Here is a 19,983-nt window from a genome sequence, read left to right as displayed (position 1 = left end):
ATCATCAAAAGATCCATCTTGAATCTCAAACAGGAAGGGGATAGATCAAACTTCAAATGGCAGGAAGCTTTGGGAACCTCAGTGACATATTTCCTCCATCACTGCCACACCTCCCAAACAGTGCCATCTACTAGGAAACAGATATTCAAAAGCCCCAGGCTGTGGATGCTATGTCGTTCAAACCAGCACCAGCATCTGCACCAGCACCAGCACCCTCTCACCCTCCCACCCTCCCACAAACACACACAGGGACACTCACAGACACATACCTATACCAAATCTCTCTCTCTCTCTCTCTCTCTCTCTCTCTCTCTCTCTCTCTCTCTCTCTCTCTCTCTCTCTCTCTCTCACTGCCCTACAAGCACACAGGAATCTGTGTTCCATTAGGCTGTCCCCAGGTATGCCTACTGCTCTATGCAGCCATCCCTGCACCCACTGAGATGTTTTCTCACCAGATTAGATAGCCCCAGCTTGGGAAGTTCGCTTCCTCAGGGTTTTTCTGTTCTGTCCATGGTACATCCAGGGATCCTTATAGACAGTGACTTTTGTCTGACCGATTTCACTGAAAACGCTTCCATAGTTCCTGGAGTGGCAGTGCTTTTCTTTCTCAGGGCGGGATAGTATTCTGTTGTATGGATGTACCCCGCTTGGCCTGTGTCTTCATCATGAGGGGGTAATTTGGGCCTTTGCCCCTGTGATTGGGGCTGCTGTGAGCTTTCATATATCTATATTTGCTGGAATGCCTCTATTCAGGGGGTGGCCACTATACCTAGGGGTAGAGTAGCCTTGTGATGGGGTGATGTAACTCATGGGCCTCTCTTCCACCCTGGAGCAGACAAAGCCCTAAAGGGCTGCCTGGGAAAACTTTGTGAAGGTGTTAGGGACTCTAAGGAGTGGGCCGGACAGCAGTGCATGTGCTCCTGCAGAGATCAGGGACCTTCCACATGGCTCTTTCAGTATCTCAGACTCTGTAGGCACCCACACTTGCACATGTGAGGGCAGTGAACACAGAGAGCCGAGCCCTCAGGAACTTTCTGCAGGTCCTAGGTGAGCCCCCAGTTTATGGAAGCACACCTGATAGCTGCAAGTCAAGCATTCTTGCTTATGGGGGGGGGAGGGAGGAGAGGGGGAAGGAAGGGTTGGGTATGGAGGGCATGGGCAGTGGGGGAAGGGGCAGGGGCAGGGCATAGCAGGTTCACCAGATGGAACAGCATTGCCCAGGTCCACAGACAGCAAACATGTTTTACCCTAAGGTAGAATGCTTTCCAGGAGTGAGGGGTGCCAGGAAGATCCCCCCAGATCTCCTCACAAGGAGAAAGAGGGTCTCTGGGATTGTGGTGAGCTATGTATGTCCTGTAAGTGAGTGACTAGGTATTGGGGCCCAGGATAGTCCCTGAGGCCAACCAAAGTCAGGAGCCTGAATTCCACCTCAGAGTGGAGGAGGCCAGCAAGGGTGGTATGGAAAAGCTTTGATACAATGCAGGGAGTGAGCAGAGTGGGCAGGAAGGCCTGTGTGCTCACAGAAGGGCTAGGGCTCTGCCACAGGGCCCTTGCTGACGTCCTTGCGCACAGAGACACTCATCCAGGTCCACACTTCCACAGTTGGGCCTACATAAAACACATCTGTGCCTGTTTGGGGCCCTTCCAGGCCGCGAGAGCACAATTTCCTGTTCAGGCAGCCATGACTGCAGGTGGACCTAACCAAGGAAAAGGAGTGAGTGGATGGGTACACGCATATGCACGTGCTTTTCCACAGAGGCCTGATATTTTCCAAAGTGAGGACTGACTAGCCATGACCACCCTCGCGAGGGGAAGCAGGGTTCGGGGCAACCTTGGTGAGGTGTGTTCCTCCAGGTGAGTGACCAGGTATTAGGACTCAGGATACTTTCCTGAGGTGTCAGGGCACAGAATACTTTCCTGAGGTGACAAGGCACAGGATGCTTTCCTGAGGTAACAGGACCCAGGATACTTTCCTGTGGAGATCTCTGGCGCCCAAATGCCACACACACAGTGGCCTAGGCCCCAGGAGGACAGTCCAGGAGCATTTTCAGAGGGACTCAGGGAGGAAGAGGAGGGGACCAGGCAGCCAGTGTTGCTTGGGGAAATGGTTGGGACAATCTACATGGCCCACTCTGATGTCTTTGGGCACTACAGATGTTCTCTCGGTCCACATGTCTGAAAGGAGAGGAGAGGCCTGTGGGTTTTTTCTGCCCCTTGCTAGTCTTAACAGGGCTAGGCTGTTTTCTGCTGAGGTATGCGCAACCCCAAGCCCCTAGACACACATGCATGATTTCCAGGTGGCCCTCAGCATGGAACAAGGAGTGGCCAGTCTCTGGCATGCACACGCATTTTCCACCCTGTTGTAACACTTCCGTAAGTGACTTCTCACTAGCTGTGACCCAGGGTAAAAGGAGTTTTGGAGGCTTGCTGTGATGATGTGGGTTCCTCAGGCTTAAAGAAAAAAGTCTCACGAGACCAAGGGTACCACACTTCTGGAAGTGACATCTAGCGAGCTGTCAGCACCCTCGAGGATAAGGGGTTGCGGTGAGATTGCTGTGAGGTACATGTCCCTAGTGTAGTGACTGATATCCATACCCACTCTAATACACTTCCGGAAGTGAGTTCTCACCAGCAGTGACCACCCTCCAGGGTAAGAGGAGTTTTGAGATCTTGCTGTGATGGGGGTCCCAGGCTAAAGACAAAGTCTCGCGAAACCCAAGGCGCTACACTTCCGGAAGTGACATCTGGCTAGCTGAGAGCACCCTCGAGGGTAAGAGGGGTTGCGGGGAGATTGCTGTGAGGTACATGTCCCTAGTGGAGTGACTGATGTCCTGACCCACTGTAGTATACTTCCGGAAGTGACTTCTCAGTAGCAGAGACCACCACCCAGGATAAGAGGAGTTTTGGGGTCTTGCTGTGATGATGTGGGGTTTCCCGGCCGGAGGACAAAGTCTCGCGAGACCCTGGGCAGTTCACCCGGAAGTGACTCCAAGCTAGGTACAAGCATCCTCCAGGGTAAGAGAGGTTGGGGCGGAAATTGCTGTGAGGACATGTCCCTAGTGGAATGACTGATGTCCAAACCCACTGTAGTACACTTCCTGAAGTGACTTCTCAGTAGCTGTGACCCCTCTCAAGAATAAGAGGAATTTGTGCGCTTGCTGTGACAGGCTAGGGCGGGGGATGGGAGAGGGAGTGGGTGTGGTGGGTCCCAGGCTGGAGGACAAACTCTCGCCAGACCCAGGGTAGTTCACTTCTGGAAGTGACATCTAGCTAGCTGTGAGCACCCTCCAGGGTAAGAGTGCTTGCAGGGAGATTGTTGTGAGGTACATGTCCCTAGGGGACTAATTCATCTCCGGACCCACTGTAGTACCCTTCCGGAAGTGACTTCTCAGTAGCTGAACACGCTCCAGGGTAAGAGGAGTTTTGGAGTCTTGCTTTGATTTGGCGGTCCCTGCTTAAAGACAAAGTCTCGCGAGACCCTCAGTGCTACACTTCCGGAAGTGACATCTAGCTAGCTGTGAGCACTCTACAGGGTAAGAAGGGTGGGGGGAGATTGCTGTGAGGTACATGTCCCTAGGGGGCTAATTTATGTCCCGACCCACTGTAGTATACTTCTGGAAGTGACTTCTCAGTAGCAGTGACCACACTCCAGGGTAAGAGGAGTTTTGAGGTCTTGCTGTGATGCGGGTCCCGGGCTAAAGACAAAGTCTCGCGAGACCCAGGTACTACACTTCCGGAAGTGACATCTGCCTAGCTGGGAGCACCCTCGAGGGTAAGAAGCGTTGGCGGGGAAGATTGCTGTGAGGACATGTCCCTAGCGGAGTGACTGATGTCCTGACCTACGTAGTACACTTTGTGAAGTGACTTCTCAGTAGCTGTGATCCTTCTCCAGGGCACGAAGAGTCTGTGTGCTTGCTGTGACAGGAAAGGGCGCGGAGGCGGTGGGAGGGCGTGGTGGGTCCCAGGCTGGAGGACAAACTCTCGCCAGACACAGGGTAGCTCACTTCCAGAAGTGACATCTAGTTAGCTGTGAGCACCCTCCCGAGTAAAAGGGGTTGCGGGGAGATTGCTGTGACGTACATGTCCCTAGGGGACTAATTCATGCCCCGACCCACTGTACTACCCTTCTGGAAGTGACTTCCCAGTAGCTGAACACCCTCCAGGGTAAGAGGAGTTTGAGGTCTTGCTGTGTTATGGCGGTCCCAGCTTAAAGACCAGGTCTCGCGAGACCCAAGGTACTACACTTCCGGAAGTGACATCTAACTAGCTGTGAGCACCCTCCAGGATAAGAAGGTTCAGCGGGAGAGTGCTGTGATATACATGTCCCTAGGGAAGTAATCGATGTCCAGACCCACTGTGGTACACTTCCGGAAGTGAGTACTCACTAGCAGTGTCCACCCTCCAGGGTAAGAGGAGTTTTGAGATCTTGCTGTGACGGCGGGGGGGGGGGGGAGGGAGCGGGCGAGGGCGGGGGGTGGTCCCAGGCTAAAGTCAAGATCTCGCGAGACCCAGGGTACTATACTTCCGGAAGTGACATCTAGTTAGCTGTGAGCACCCTCCCGAGTAAAAGGGGTTGCGGGGAGATTGCTGTGAGGTACATGTCTCTAGTCGAGTGACTGATGTCCAAACGCACTGTAGTACACTTCCTGAAGTGACTTCTCAGCAGCTGTGACCCCTCTCCCGGGTAAGAAGCGTTTGTATGGTTGCAGTGACAGGCAAGGGCGGGGGAGGGGGGCGGCGGGTGGCGTGGTGGGTCCCAGTCTGGAGGACAAACTCTCACCAGACACAGGGTAGTTCACTTCTGGAAGTGACATCTAGCTAGCTGTGAGCACCCTCCAGGGTAAGAAGGTTCAGTGGGAGAGTGCTGTGACATACATGTCCCTAGGGAAGTAATCGATGTCCAGACCCACTGTAGTACACCTCCGGAAGTGACTACTCACTAGCAGAGACCACCCTCCAGGGTTAAGAGGAGTTTTGAGATCTTGCTGTGATGGCGGAGGGGGGGGGCCGAGGGCGGGGGGTGGTCCCAGGTTAAAGTCAAGATCTCGCGAGACCCAGGGTACTATACTTCCGGAAGTGACATCTAACTAGCTGTGAGCACCCTCCAGGGTAAGAAGGTTCAGCGGGAGAGTGCTGTGATATACATGTCCCTAGGGAAGTAATCGATGTCCAGACCCACTGTGGTACACTTCCGGAAGTGAGTACTCACTAGCAGTGTCCACCCTCCAGGGTAAGAGGAGTTTTGAGATCTTGCTGTGACGGCGGGGGGGGGGGGGCGGGCGAGGGCGGGGGTTGGTCCCAGGCTAAAGTCAAGATCTCGCGAGACCCAGGGTACTATACTTCCGGAAGTGATATCTAGTTAGCTGTGAGCACCCTTCCGAGTAAAAGGGGTTGCGGGGAGATTGCTGTGAGGTACATGTCTCTAGTCGAGTGACTGATGTCCAAACGCACTGTAGTACACTTCCTGAAGTGACTTCTCAGCAGCTGTGACCCCTCTCCCGGGTAAGCGTTTGTATGGTTGCAGTGACAGGCAAGGGCGGGGGAGGGGGGCGGCGGGTGGCGTGGTGGGTCCCAGTCTGGAGGACAAACTCTCACCAGACCCAGGGTAGTTTACTTCTGGAAGTGACATCTAGCTAGCTGTGAGCACCCTCCAGGGTAAGAAGGTTCAGTGGGAGAGTGCTGTGACATACATGTCCCTAGGGAAGTAATCGATGTCCAGACCCACTGTAGTACACCTCCAGAAGTGACTTATCAGTAGCTGTGACCACCATCCCTGGTAAGAGGAGTTTTGAGATCTTGCTGTGATGGCGGAGGGGGGGGGCCGAGGGCGGGGGGTGGTCCCAGGTTAAAGTCAAGATCTCGCGAGACCCAGGGTACTATACTTCCGGAAGTGACATCTAACTAGCTGTGAGCACCCTCCAGGGTAAGAAGGTTCAGCGGGAGAGTGCTGTGATATACATGTCCCTAGGGAAGTAATCGATGTCCAGACCCACTGTGGTACACTTCCGGAAGTGAGTACTCACTAGCAGTGTCCACCCTCCAGGGTAAGAGGAGTTTTGAGATCTTGCTGTGACGGCGGGGGGGGGGGGGGGGGGGCGAGGGCGGGGGTTGGTCCCAGGCTAAAGTCAAGATCTCGCGAGACCCAGGGTACTATACTTCCGGAAGTGATATCTAGTTAGCTGTGAGCACCCTTCCGAGTAAAAGGGGTTGCGGGGAGATTGCTGTGAGGTACATGTCTCTAGTCGAGTGACTGATGTCCAGAAGCACTGTAGTACACTTCCTGAAGTGACTTCTCAGCAGCTGTGACCCCTCTCCCGGGTAAGAAGCGTTTGTATGGTAGCAGTGACAGGCAAGGGCGGGGGAGGGGGGCGGCTGGTGGCGTGGTGGGTCCCAGTCTGGAGGACAAACTCTCACCAGACCCAGGGTAGTTTACTTCTGGAAGTGACATCTAGCTAGCTGTGAGCACCCTCCAGGGTAAGAAGGTTCAGTGGGAGAGTGCTGTGACATACATGTCCCTAGGGAAGTAATCGATGTCCAGACCCACTGTAGTACACTTCCAGAAGTGACTTATCAGTAGCTGTGACCACCATCCCTGGTAAGAGGAGTTTTGGGGTCATGCTGTGATACGGGGTTCCTAGGCTTAAAGACAAAGTCTCACAAGACCCAGGGTGCTACACTTCCAGAAGTGACATCTGGCTAGCCGTCAGCAACCTCGAGGGTAAGGGGTTGCAGTGAGATTGCTGTTAGGTACATGTCCCTAGTGTAGTGACTGATATCTAGTCCCACTGTAGTACACTTCCGGAAGTGACTTCTCACCCTCCAGGGTAAGAGGAGTTTCGAGATCTTGCTATGATGGGGCGGGGTCCCAGGCTAATGACAAAGTCTCGCGAGACCCAAGGTGCTACACTCCCGGAAGTGACATTTAGCTAGCTGTGTGCACCCTCCCGGGTAAGCAGGGTGGCGGGGAGATTGCTGTGAGGACATGTCCCTACAGGAGTGACTGATGTCCTGACCTACGTAGTACACTTCCTGAAGTGACTTCTCAGTAGCTGTGATCCTTCTCCAGGGCAAGAAGAGTCTGTGTGCTTGCTGTGACAGGAAAGGGCGTGGTGGTGGGAGGGCGTGGTGGTGGGTCCCAGGCTGGAGGACAAACTCTCGCCAGACCCAGGGTAGTTCACTTCTGGAAGTGACATCTAGCTAACTGTGAGCACCTTCCAGGGTTAGAGTGGTTGGGGGAGATTGCTGTGAGGTACATGTCCCTAGGGGACTAATTCATGTCCCGACCCACTGTACTACCCTTCCAGAAGTGACTTCTCAGTAGCTGAACACCCTCCAGGGTAAGAGGAATTTGGGGGTCTTGCTGTGTTCCCAGGCTTAAAGACAAAGTCTCACGAGACTCTCAGTACTACATTTTCCGAAGTGACGTACAGCTAGCTGTGAGCACCTTACAGGGTAAGAGATGTTAGGGGAGATTGATGTGAGGTACATATCCCTAGTGTAACTGATGTGCTGACCCACTGTAGTACACTTCCGGAAGTGAGTTCTCACCAGCAGTGACCATCCTCCAGGGTAAGAGGAGTTTTGAGATCTTGCTATGACAGGGGGTCCCAGGCTAATGACAAAGTCTCGCGAGACCCAAGGCGTTGACACCTAGCTAGCTGGAAACACCCTGCAGGGCAAGAGTAGTTCCTTAGAGATTGCTGCTGTGACATACATGTCCCTAGGGGAGTAATTGATGTCTAGACCCACTGTAGTACACTTCCAGAAGTGACTTCTCACTAGCAGTGACCACCCTCCAGGGTAAGAGGAGTTTTGGGGTCTTGCTGTGATGAAGTGGGGTTCCCAGGCTGAAGGAGAAAGTCTCAGGAGACCCAGGGTAGATCCCTTCAGGAAGTGACATCTAGCTAGCTGTCTGCACCCTCCAGGGTAAGGGGGTTTGGGGGAAGATTGCTGTGAGGTACCTGTCCCTAGGGGAGTAACTGATGTGCTGATCCACTGTACTACACTTCCAGAAGTGAGTTCTCACCAGCAGTGACCACCCTCCAGGGTAAGAAGAGTTTTGAGATCTTGCTGTGATGGGGGTCCCAGACTAAAGACAAAGTCTCGTAAGACCCAGGGTACTACACTTCTGAAAGTGACATCTAGCTAGCTGTAAGCACCCTTGATGGTAAGAGGGGTTGGGGGAGATTGCTGTGAGGTACATGTCCCTAGTGTAGTGACTGATGTCTGGACCCACTGTAGTACACTTCCGGAAGTGATGTCTCAGTAGCAGTGACCACTCTCCAGGGTAAGAGGAGTTTTGTGGGCTTGCTGTGATGGGTGGCGGTTGGGGGTGGAGGCCAGTCCCAGGTTAGAGCACAAAGTCTTGTGACACCCAGGGTAGTTCGCTTCTGGAAGTGACATTTAGCTAGCTGTGAGCACCCTTGATGGTAAGAGGGGTTAGGGGGAGATTTATGTGAGGTACATATCCCTAGTGTAGTGAGTAATGTCCGTACCCACTGTAGTACACTTGCGAAAGTAACTTCTCACTAACGGTGACCACCCTCCAGTATAAGGGGAGTTTTGGTGGCTTGCTGTGACCTGGGTTTCCCAGGCTGAAGGACAAACTCTCATGGGATCCAGGGTAGTTCACTTCCAGAAGTGAAGTCACACAGGTTGTGACCCCTCTTGAGGGAGAGGGAGAGAGTGGATTAAGGAGGGGACAGTGCTGTGAGGCCTTTCTCCATAGCACAGTAACTAGGTATCCTGGGACCCATGGTTATCCAGGAGGTGACATACTGAGCTTGAATTCCCCATCAAACTGGAAAGGGCCCGAGGGGTCAGCCTGGGGAAGGTTTGTCAGGGCCACAGGGTCTAAGAGGAGTGACAGGAGAGCATGTGTGCAGGTTGAGGGTCTAGGGACACTGTCTTTCCATGGAGTGCAGACATTCTACTGCAGTCAGTCCATAGTTCCACAGGAGGGACCATTTAAAAGAGAGTTGAGGGTGTCCCTGGCCTTCCTAGGCCTTAGTCCCACAGTGTCCTGTTCAGGCATCTTCCCTGCATGCTTGCCCAGATGCAGCCTTCACACATTCCACTGCCCCTTCCATGCCCCGTACCCCCCAACACCTCACGCCCCACCCCCAGCCCATCTGCCTGCCTTCACCCCAGGACAGTCACACTCTGTCAGGCATATGCCTGTGTTGTCATGCTTGCTTTAGCAGAGGCAAGGGTTGTTCTTTTCTGGGAGGTTTAGCTAGGTGTGGCCCACCTTCGTGGCTAAGGAGGGTCTGCAGGCAGTATCATGAGCCCTGTCCTCCTAGGTTTTTGAAGATGTAAGTGTAAGTGCACCAGCTGGGCCCACCTGCTGGGCCTTTCTCCTGCGTAGATGTTATTCCAGCCTATGAGAAAACATCACGCTTCTGGGGTTGGCTGTGGCTAGGTGTTACCTTCCTGTAAAGAGAAAGAGGTTTCTAAGTGGAGGATGTTGAGATAGGACCATCCCGGTGGGTGGCTGGTTGCCAGAGGATGCTTTGGTGAAGTCCAGTGATGGGGAAACTGTCAGAGTTTGGGGGATAAGATTAAGCCTGTGCGTGGTAGAGTCAAAGCTCAGCCTGTGAGGTGAGGTCCAGGTGCAAATAGAAGAGACCCCTCCCTGGGTGACTGTAGTTCCCACACACAGAGGTGTGGACCATCACAGGGGTCCCTGAAAAAGCCATGACAGGCACAGTAATGATCCTCATGAGTCAAGAAGGGGATCCTGTCCCAGCATGCCTTAGTCAGCAGGTGTTGGTTCAGACTTGTAGAGTGTGCCCTGGGCAGTTTTATTTTAGACTTGGCTAGTACAGTACAATTTTGGGGAAAAGTTTCTGGGTAACAGCCATCTCAATTCCACGTATAGAAGGAATATTCAGGCCTAACTGCTCAGAATCTCCTTTGCAGTGTACTTGTGACCTCTACCAGGAGGAGGGGTTCCCTGGAGTAGGGACTTAGGGTCTGCTGTGGTTTTAGCCATACAGACAGTATGGAGGTCACCAGGAGATAAAGTACATTTTGACCTCTCTCCTAAGGAAGGTTCTATTGACTGAGAAGCAAAACTAAGGATGAAGGTCTAGGGAGGAAGGGTGTAAGGTAAACATAATAGCCTGGGAGATGCGGGTGTGGCCTGACCCTGCAGGTGGTACAGATCACCAGGTTATTAACCACAAGCAGGCCGAGGCTTCCGGGTGGAAAACAGGTGCACACCTCCTTTCTGTTGAAGAGACAAGCCAGCATGCGTCACACTCCTGGCTTCTATAGTGCTTGTTAGGGACTGCAGAGACCTTGTGCCCTCTGCTGCCTACTTTGCCATTTTGGGTGAGCGTATTGGGGAATCTCTGCAATTACCTCAGGTGTAATTTTTTTGGTCTCTCCTGCACAACTGGTCCCCCGAGTTGCTTCTGAGGCATCCAGACTGAGAGTGGATAGGGATTTCACCTGACTGTTCAGCAAGGCTCAAACATGAAGTGCCCAGACATGGCTCCAGTGAGCTCGTTGGCCACCAGTGGGTTGGCATTTGTGTCTAGACAGCAATATCGAGTCACTAGGTTTGGGGGCTAGCCCAAGCTCATCCTATGCCAGGAACAACAACTCAGGAGAAAGGGCTGAGATTGAAAGGCTACTGGATTATGGAGAGCTCTGCATTCCGCTAGAGGAATGGAGCAGAATGTGATAGCTCCTGGTGGGCTACTGATGTCCCCGTCCCGCCTCCTCCTTGCTCCAGCACTAGTGCCAGGACACATGGCTGTAGGCTGTGGAGTCCTGGTCCCTGTGTCCATTGCAGTCATGAAATTCTTCTTGGTGTCTTTACTGTCCATTCACTTCAGGAGTCCTGTCTGGCCCAGGAAGGTCCCAGCCGTGTCAACCAAGGATCTAGAAGGCCATGGAGAGAAGTGCCAAGCGCCCAAGAGTCGATGGGACTCTCCCATCAGATGACTCTCAGAACTGTGACCCTGTTACCCCTGGTAACACCTGATATGGGGAATATAGGGCTGGGGACAACCAAGGGAACATCCCACTACTCCTGGGCAGGTGGAACACTGGGGCAGTGGGGTGGAGCGGTGGAGACAGGACACAGGGATATTCTGACACTGACCTCTGGAACTCAAGCATGAGCTGTGTTTCAGTCCCCACCTGACATTCTTATGCTGTGCTGGATGGCAGAGATGCAAGGCTCACAGAGCTGTTGGTCCCAGCCCACATGTCTCTGAAGAAGCCCGTGGGTCAGAGGGAATATCCCTGTGACCCTGGTACAAATGTGTGTACCTGAGACTCACACCGAGCTGAGTCTCCCCTGTGTCTAGTGGAGAGCCTGGGGGGCATGGGTTCCCGGGGGGATGCTTTAGAACCGTTGATGACCACGGGATCAAACAGCTCTAGAGTGAAGCTGTTTCCTGTGTGAGCTGATGAGAGCAGCACACTTCATTTACAAAGGTTTGCCCTTTCTTTCGATGCAGAAGACAACCCAGCAGATGATATCAGTGAGTTGGGCAGCTGTTCCTCAGGATCAGATGTGCAAGAGGCCAGGTGATGTCTTAAAGGAACATGGGCCTGTCTGTCCCATGAGGTAGTTTCAGTGTGGTCATGTGCAGGCATACAAAGAAAGATTTAGGCCTTTGTTGGAAAATGGATCCAAGTGGAGACTGTGGTGCTAAGCAACACAAGGCAGCATCAAAGAGACCGCTGTCACCTGTTTTCTGTCACTTGAGCATTCTAGATTACAGATAGGTCGATACAATAACACAACCTGAACTCAGAGGGGAGACTGGGAAGGGGCAGGCAGTTGAAGGGAAGCCTTGGGGGCCAGGCGTTAGAGGCAGATTCTGGAGGTTGCACATGGTCACATGGCATGAAAGTGAAGGAGACACTGTCTGGGTGATACAGGAGGCATAGCAGGTGGGTACTGAGGAAGGATGGCGTGCAGGACCTTGGGTGGGTACACCTTTATGGAACCCGATGCCACCATAGGGTGAATGGGTTCCAGTAAACAGTCAGTATAAAAATCCGTACACTGCCAGGACAGGACACAAAGCCACTGCCTGAGGAGAGGAGACACTCCCCTAGAGCTGTCCTCACTTGGCAGGGAACAACACCCTGGATGAGTTTGTCACAAGTTGCCCAAGATCCAGCCTGGGGTGGGTTTCCTGGGGTAACCCATGCTCTGCAAAGTAACCCTTACCCATGTGCCCCTAAGCATCTACAGTGAACTCGTTGGCCATGGTGACAGTGTGAGGAAAGGAATAAAAGCAATGACGCAAAGAGAGGAAACCCCAACTTCCCTCCACATGAGCTCTTGTCTCTCCCATACAGCATGCCTCTCCTAGCCTTCAAAGCAAGCTTGGCATGTTTGTCCGCAATCAAGGGTTCTGTGTGCATTTTTCCACAGGGAATCTGTTGAGAAGAGGATACAAGATGTCAAAGGTATGCCTGAGCAGATCTTGGCAGGCCCAGGACTTTCTTTCCAACCCCACAGTCTATGTGTGCATGGTGAGAACGTGGTCACTGAGAGCCAGCAGGACTCACGTAAGAGTTATGTCTCTCAGAGGATGTTTGCTTTCTTTTTTTATTAATTTATTCTTACATCTCAGTTGTTGTCCCATCCCTTGTATACTCCTATTCCTCCCTCCCATTTTCCCCTTACTCCCCTTCCCTATGACTGTGACTGAGGGGGACCTCCTCCCCCTGTATGTGCTCATAGGGTATCAAGTCTCTTCTTGGTAGCCTGCTATCCTTCCTCTGAGTGCCACCAGGCCTCCCCATCCAGGAGACGTGGTCAAATATGGAGCACCAGAGTTTGTGTGAAAGTCAGACCCCACTCTCCATTCAACTGTAAAGAATGTCCTGTCCATTTGGCTAGATCTGGGTAGGGGTTCAAAGTTTACTGCATGTATTGTCCTTGGCTGGTGCCAAAGTTTATGCTGGACACCTGGGCCCAGATCTGCCCATCATAATGTTCTTCTTATAGGTTTCTAGGACCCTCTGGATCCTTCTATTTCCCCATTTTCCCATGCTTCTCTCACCTAGAGACCCAATAGGATGTCCTCCCCTCTGACCCACTTTCCTGGTAAGTAAATACTTTCATGGGACAGGCCCCTTGGGCTAGTGTCCAGATATAAGTGAGTATATACCACTTGAGTCTTTCTGCTTCTGGATTAACTCACTCATGATCATTTCTAGTTCAATCCATTTGTCCACAAATTTTGGGATTTCCTTGTTTTTAATAGCTGAGTAGTGTTCCATAGTGTAAATGTACCACAGTTTCTTTATCCATTCTTCTGCTGAGGGACACCTAGGCTGTTTCCATGATCTGGCTATTATGAATAAGGCTGCTATGAGAATGGTTGAGCAAATTTTCTTGTTGTGTACTGGCACATCTTCTGGGTATGTTCCAAGGAGTGGAATAGCTGGGTCTTGAGGAAGCCTTATTCCCAGTTTTCAGAGGATGTTTTCGAAGGGTAAATTGTCATTTGGCCTTCAGGGGCTACCTTTAACTGAACACTGAAGTAGCTGCTGTGAGTAGGGGAATGCTGTAGCTGTGGGCAAGGTGGTGGGGAGAGTTCCCTTCTTCCTGCACCGCTGAGGAGTGGGTGTCAGTAGAGAGGAAGGGCCAGCAGGTAAAGCTCTGCTCCTTAACTTACTGCACAGGTGGCACTCTTCATTTCAACAGCTTTTTTTCCAGTTGTGAATTAAGTCATATTCTTTTCCTGGCTTTCCAAAGTTACTCTCTTCCAGGAACCCCTGCCAGAGGAGGACATGGAAAACAGCCTTTAGTCTATACATATTTATGAGCCTGTCAGGGGACTCTGAAGGCAGCAAACCATGGACCTGGAGGAAAAGTGTAGTCGCATGCAAACACCATACATGCCACACTGGTTTGTTTTCTGTCCTCCTCGGTAGCCAAGCCAGTGGGTCACATGCCCCTCAAGCCCGGGCACCTTCAATTCACTCGTATAGGCTGCCCTAAGACAGCATTAGTAGAGAGGCATCGTCAGTTCTTAGCCAGTGTGCACAGTGTGCGAGGATGTCTGGCAGCACTGCTCTTTCTGATGCCGAAGAGCTGCTTGGGTGGGTGTTGAAGTTGTCTATGCAATTCTTTGTCAGTGGTGGTTGTCAGTCAAGCACGATGCCCCATCACGATGCACTTAGGAAGTGCAGGCAGGAGAATTAGGAACTTTAAGTTGGCCTCAGTCACCTATCAAGCTTGAGACCAGCCTGAGCTACACAAGATCGTGCCAAAAAAAAAAAAAAATGCAACCAAGGGCCAGTTGGACCACAGATCTGTACTTACTCGCATTGTCACATAGGGGACCTGTCCAGGATGAGAAAGCGCTTCTTCCTCTGGATCTTTGATTTAAAGTGATAGTCATTTCTTTTCTGGTCTAGGTGACATTGCCCGGTTCCTAATGGCAAAGAAGAAGCAGTTTAAAAAGGACATAAATGCCTCTTTCAGAAGCCTGAATGAAAACCTCCAGAGTATTTTCCAAACCCAGCAGAAGTCTAGGTAAAGTTGTGGCCTTCTGGAAAGGACATCCTGCAGCCCACACTCTTCCTAACCAAGTCACTGCTGGCTGCCATCGAAATCCTACGTAGAGTGGAACAGCTAATGGGATCTACATAGCACTGCAGTTTTCTTTATGACCTAGTCCCATTCATGACTGGTGTGACAGGGCCTCGCCCCAACCTCCAATGCCTTTCATGGACCAGAGATGTGTCAGCTACAGGCCTGGCAAGAGAACAGTTTCTCCTCCAGCAGATAATTTACTATGAGGAAGGCTAATCCTCTATGTTCTAAAAAACTATATCAATTAGGATATACCCTCAGAGCTCTCTTTTGTAAGTCATCAGGGCCGTGTGGGTAAAGGGTTCTGTGCGGTCTTAGTGTAAGTCTCATATAGCCAAGGGAATGTTACTTTCACCACCAGGACTTAGGCTCTCAGACTCTATAGATTACTCCATAGGAGAAGGAAAGACAAGTCTAATTTTAAGCCAGAAATGCAGTCTTTGGAAAAGTCCTCAGTATCCAAGAAGGAAGGTGCATGAGATGATGTCTCTGGTAGTGGCTTCAGACAGAATTCTTCTGGAATGAGAGTCCCCTTTGTGCCTCTCATGTGTCAATTTAGTGCATCTCCCCTTTGTCTTTTGCTCCTAGCTCTTGCTTCAACAGGATGAGGGTGGGCCATTGCCTTACCCTCACCCAGTATGACCAGGCTCAGCCATCAGTACTGTGCTTACTACAGGCAGGAGCATCACTCCAACTACTCCGAGATGTGTGGGCCCATCTACCAGAAGTGGCTGGAGGACATGGAGAGAGCAAGGGAGCAGGAGGAACAGCTTGCTGTGAGTGACCCTTTTAGCTTGGAATAGATGCCCTGTGTCAGTGTCTGAAGTGGCTAAGCTTCGGTGCTGCCAGTCAGGAGGGAAAGGGGCAGGACATGAGCCCAGAGAGACAAGCAGGGTGTTGGCTGTGGTGAGGAGACACTGGCCATCCTCCCAGGCTGGCTTCTTTTTCTGCGGAGAGATGACTGAATAAGGAGCCAGCATGGGGGTGGGTTGGGGTGTGGAGTCGGGGGTCTGAGCAGTCACTGCCTGGAGAGAGTGCAGGAGAAGGTATGGGAGTGTATGCTGAGGCGGGGGGAGCCCTTCATGATCCAAGATGTGCAGACACCCAGGAGCAGCAGGCCCAACACAGCCTTCTGACACAGTGATCTGGGATGCAGCCTGGGAACAGTCAGTATGGCTGTGGCAGAGCAGGTGGAGACTCAGCTTTCAGAGGCTGCATTGCAGGTCAGACCAGCCCAGTCCCAGAGGAGAAGAGGGGAAAGGCTTCAGGCCACAATGGAGAAGGGGGTGTGATGACGACTGACTTGCCTTTAAACTGGAGATGGGACTGAGGTTTAGGGAAGCGGGGGGCAGCCACTGGATTCTGAACAGTGCTGGATGGGGCTGCCCTGAAGATTCTGGCTTCCCAAAGTGGGGAACCAGAGGCAGAGATCCTGAAGGAGATTGGAGGCACTGTCCAGTCAGGTGGTCAGATGCATGGCCTCTGAAATGCCACCTATTTATTGCAGCACAGTCACAGTCCAGTCCCTTGCTAGTTGTGCTGACTCAGGAAAACAATTTACCTCTGGGCCTCAGTTTCCTAAAAGTGAAGAATCCTTGCCTGCTTGATCCTTCTAGACTTAGGTGTTAAATGGTTTCACTTTTTGACATGTTGCTATGGAATGCTTGATAATAGAGGCACATATATGCTATTGGTCTTCCCTTCTTCTCTTCTTTGGTTGCTAGTGTAGTTGATGGCATGTCACAGTGTGGGAATGACTGAGTGATGAAGAAGCCTAGGTCAGGACTTTCTTTTTTTGTTGTTGTTTTTTGGTTTTGGGTTTTTGTTGTTGTTGTTTTAGGTTTTTTTGTTTTTGTTTGTTTGTTTGTTTTTGGAGAGAAATGTTTCCTTGGAAGCTGCTCTTTGTGTTCATTTAATTTGGCAAGAAAGTTAATAACTTTATGAAAACTGGGTTACAAATGAATGTTTTGTATTTAATTTTGGTAAGGAGGGAATCCACAGATTAGATGGATCCTATGTTAATTTCAAAATGAATAATTGTTTCATGGCAATGTTGGACAGGCTTGCCAGAGTTTCTTACCCTGCGGCCGTTCAGACATTGCTATGCTGTTTTATGTATGGAAAGTCACATCTTCAAACTTGATGATGAGTAAGAGGACATGAAACATCACGGGAAGCAGTTCCTCTAAGCAGCTGGGCTGTATGTTCAGTTTTACTGACAATTTGTCATTGATTTCCTCTCTTTCAGCTTATAACACAGCACCAAATGGAGATTTTGGAGACTGTTCTAGATTATCATGAAACCAAGCTTGAAAACTCTAAGGAGATATGTGACACGTTTTTGAAGGTCTGGTAGAGTGTACTTGTTAACAGAACACACCCTTACTTCACACCATGTGTCTATAAAAGCTGAAGACAGATGGTCCTTTCTCAACCTGTGGGGAAAGTAATTAGCTTTGAAATTCATGATCACATTCTCTTTGGAATATTTTCCTCATTCAGGAGGAATGCGAGGGTTTGTTTAACTCAGGAAACTGATGACCATTTGTGGACACTGTTCTAGCACTTACTGGAAATTTCCTTAGGAAGGAGAATGCACATTCAGCACCATATTGATGAGTTAGGGACTTCTGGTGACATTTTGGTATTCAAGTGGATGAAGGAGTTGTGTAAATTAGCATGTCTGGAGAATCTCCTTCTGGCTTTCTTTGCGTCCTTCCCTTTGGACAGGCTAGTGAAGCAAGCACTAGGAGAGGGGAGCTTCTGTTTCCTTTCCTGGTGAGTGTTTGGCAGTCTTCCAGTACTAGCATTATCCTTGATATTTGTGGGGGTCCTGTATTTCAACTTCTACTCAGGAGATGTGGGGGCTGAAGAAGCTGGTAGAGGATTAACCGTCTTTGAATAGAGGGTTGTCTGCTGGCAAGTGCACCCTGCCTGTAGCTCCAGGTCCTAAGTGACCTTGGCATCCACCTATACTTCCAGGAGTCAGAGCAGCCCTTCAGTGGGAAGTCTTTTTGGTGATCTCCTTAAAATACACTTTGGAATGTCTGTCTTCAAATATGATCTGGACAGCTCCACTGAAGAGCGCAGTGCATCCAAGTAAATTAACTTGTTTTTTGGGATCCTAACGAGAAGAATGCATGATTATGCCCCAGTGAGTACCCTAGTGAATATCCCTAGCGTCTGTGTGCAACCCAGGCTCTTAACACAGTGAGTACCCTAGTGAATATCCCCAGCACCCGTGTGCAACCCAGGCTGATTACATGGGGAGAAGTACCCTTGTGAATATCCCTAGCGTCCGTGTGCAACCCATGCTGATAACATCCCACATGTGCTTATAATCCCAGAGGTGTGAGGGTAGAGACACAAGGATCCCTGTGGCTTGTGGGAGGGCCAGCAGAGCCAAATTGGCAAGCCCCGTGATTGATGGAGAGACCCTGCCTCCAAGAGGAATGTGAGCAGTCCAGGAAGGCGCATAAACAGTGGATCCCGGGCATACATGGAAACTAGTACATGTGAAGGAAGTTAGTTTTAGATTTTTGTGCTCTCCAGTCTCCACACTGTAGCACACATACACGTGCACAGGAAAGTAATACTTTTCAAGACCGTGAGAGCCACCTACACACACCCAGTCCTTTAGGAAGAGCTTAAGAAAGCGCAGCTCTGATGCAGATGAATGCTGCTTGGGAACTGGCTCACAGAACCCACCGGAAAGGCTTGCTTCTAACTGTGAGTGCTCCATGTGAGCAGCACTAGAGAGAGACCCCTGGGCCTCTCTGGCTTCCCAGGGGCTCCCTGCCCTGTGCCCTGTGCTCTTCTGCCTCTCACTCTCTTGATCTCCCTCTGCTTCTTCGCTCAACCTTTCCCTCTCCTTTCCTAGTCCTCAGCTCTTGAGGGATTGCTGTCCTGAAACAGGGACTTTGCCTCTTCCACACTCCCCTGTGGCCTTCCTTCTCAATTCTCCCTGCTTCCCCTGTGTCCTTGGCAAACACCCAGCCCCCAGAGCTTCCCTGGCTGCTTCTGGGACAGTCTTCCCTCCTCCTAGTGCATCAGCTTCCCCTGGAGTGACTCCTGTCCCCTGGCCATGCTTTGCTTCTGCTCTTTGACCAGGTGGCTCCCTGCACTTTGTCTTCACTAAGGAAACCCTATGTTTTCACCAATGCAAGTCACCTTGTGCCCTTTTCAGCCACGTGCCCAGCAAGCTACCCTCCCATGCCTGTTTTTGGCCAGCATGCATGTGGCCTCTTCCTAAGCTCCTCTGTCCCTGGGGATAGGGCAGAGACAGGGCAGGCATTTTGCAATTTCTGGACGGAAGATGACAGACCCAGTTCTTTCTCCTCTGGCTCTGCCGCTGTGGTGTTCTTTGAGAGACCAGAGGAGATTGACTCCTCACTCCAGCTTTTCTTAGCTTCAAAGGTCCTGCAGTTGCATGCTGTGTCTTCTCTGTGAAAGTAACAGCCCCACTGGCACGGTGGATGAATGCCTCCTCCCCCCAGGAAACCTTGGGGTGTCTCCAACATGGGCCTGCCTATGCCTCTTTTTCCATGTCTGCTCCGTGTGGCCTTTAACTGCTCATCTAACCATTTTCTGAGATTTGCATCTCAGCTGTTCTCGTCCCACAGCGATTCTGTGTTCAAACGTGGCACTGGAACTTTTTGTGGGGTGGCCATGTAGATGCACACAAAGCCACCACAGTTCTTAACTTTGAACTCATCACAAGCATCTTTTGGCTCTGCAAAGTTGTTACTTTTATGATTATATGAGGTGAGGTGTCAAGTCCGGGCTTCATAGGGCTCAAGTAGGGATTGTTTGCTTCGTTTTGTTTTTCAGAAAGCCAAGGACTTGAGTGAACATCGCCAAACTTTTATTGGTGGTGGAGAAAGCGAAGTAGAGAAGGAAATCTCCAAGGCGCAGGACAGAGTCCTCATGGAAACCGTAAGACCTGTGTCTGGAACTCTGTGCGTCTCGGGCTGGCTTCCTATTGGCAGAGATGTGATAATGATTCTCTAAATCTCCATTTTCTAACAGCAAGAGCAAGATGTGTCCCTTGTTGAAACCTACCTTCAGTCCCTGATTCTTGACCGCTCTGAAGAAACCATCTGAAGCTCACTGTAGGATGACGGGGAGCATTAGCTGTGCCAGGAGGTTGTTAATAGTACTCAGTGCAGCTCTTTCCCTTCATTGTGTGTGTTACAAATAAGACTCGCAGTGTCAACCACTAAGTGAACCCCCAGTAGCTCTGTGAGTAGCACCAGTGAAGTGTAGAACCTCCAACCCCATGACTGCAAGGGGGATACCTTCTCTCCAGGAATTGTATTTTGGAAGCAAGTGTCATTTGATTTTTTTCCTTGGCTCCTTTGGTTCTCTGTCACTTCCCCAAAGGGAATGTTACCTTATTTTAGGAA

General features: G+C 51.0%; 1 protein-coding gene across 1 annotated transcript; it reads left to right on the top strand.

Annotated features, from left to right (window-relative positions):
* Window positions 1-10,674: 10,674 nt before the first annotated feature.
* On the top strand, window positions 10,675-19,681 carry LOC127185497 (X-linked lymphocyte-regulated protein 5C-like). Its single transcript, XM_051141934.1, has 9 exons — window positions 10,675-10,764; window positions 10,895-10,982; window positions 11,475-11,544; window positions 12,404-12,438; window positions 14,401-14,518; window positions 15,255-15,354; window positions 16,827-16,925; window positions 19,409-19,513; window positions 19,607-19,681. The coding sequence occupies exons 1-9, from the start codon at window positions 10,675-10,677 to the stop codon at window positions 19,679-19,681; spliced, it is 780 nt and encodes a 259-aa protein (XP_050997891.1).
* The last annotated feature ends 302 nt before the right edge of the window (window positions 19,682-19,983 follow it).

Source organism: Acomys russatus, chromosome X (genome assembly GCF_903995435.1).
Source record: "Acomys russatus chromosome X, mAcoRus1.1, whole genome shotgun sequence".
NCBI lineage: Eukaryota > Metazoa > Chordata > Mammalia > Rodentia > Muridae > Acomys > Acomys russatus.
Note: the sequence above shows the minus strand (reverse complement) of the source record. Positions and strands in the feature narration are given on the sequence as shown.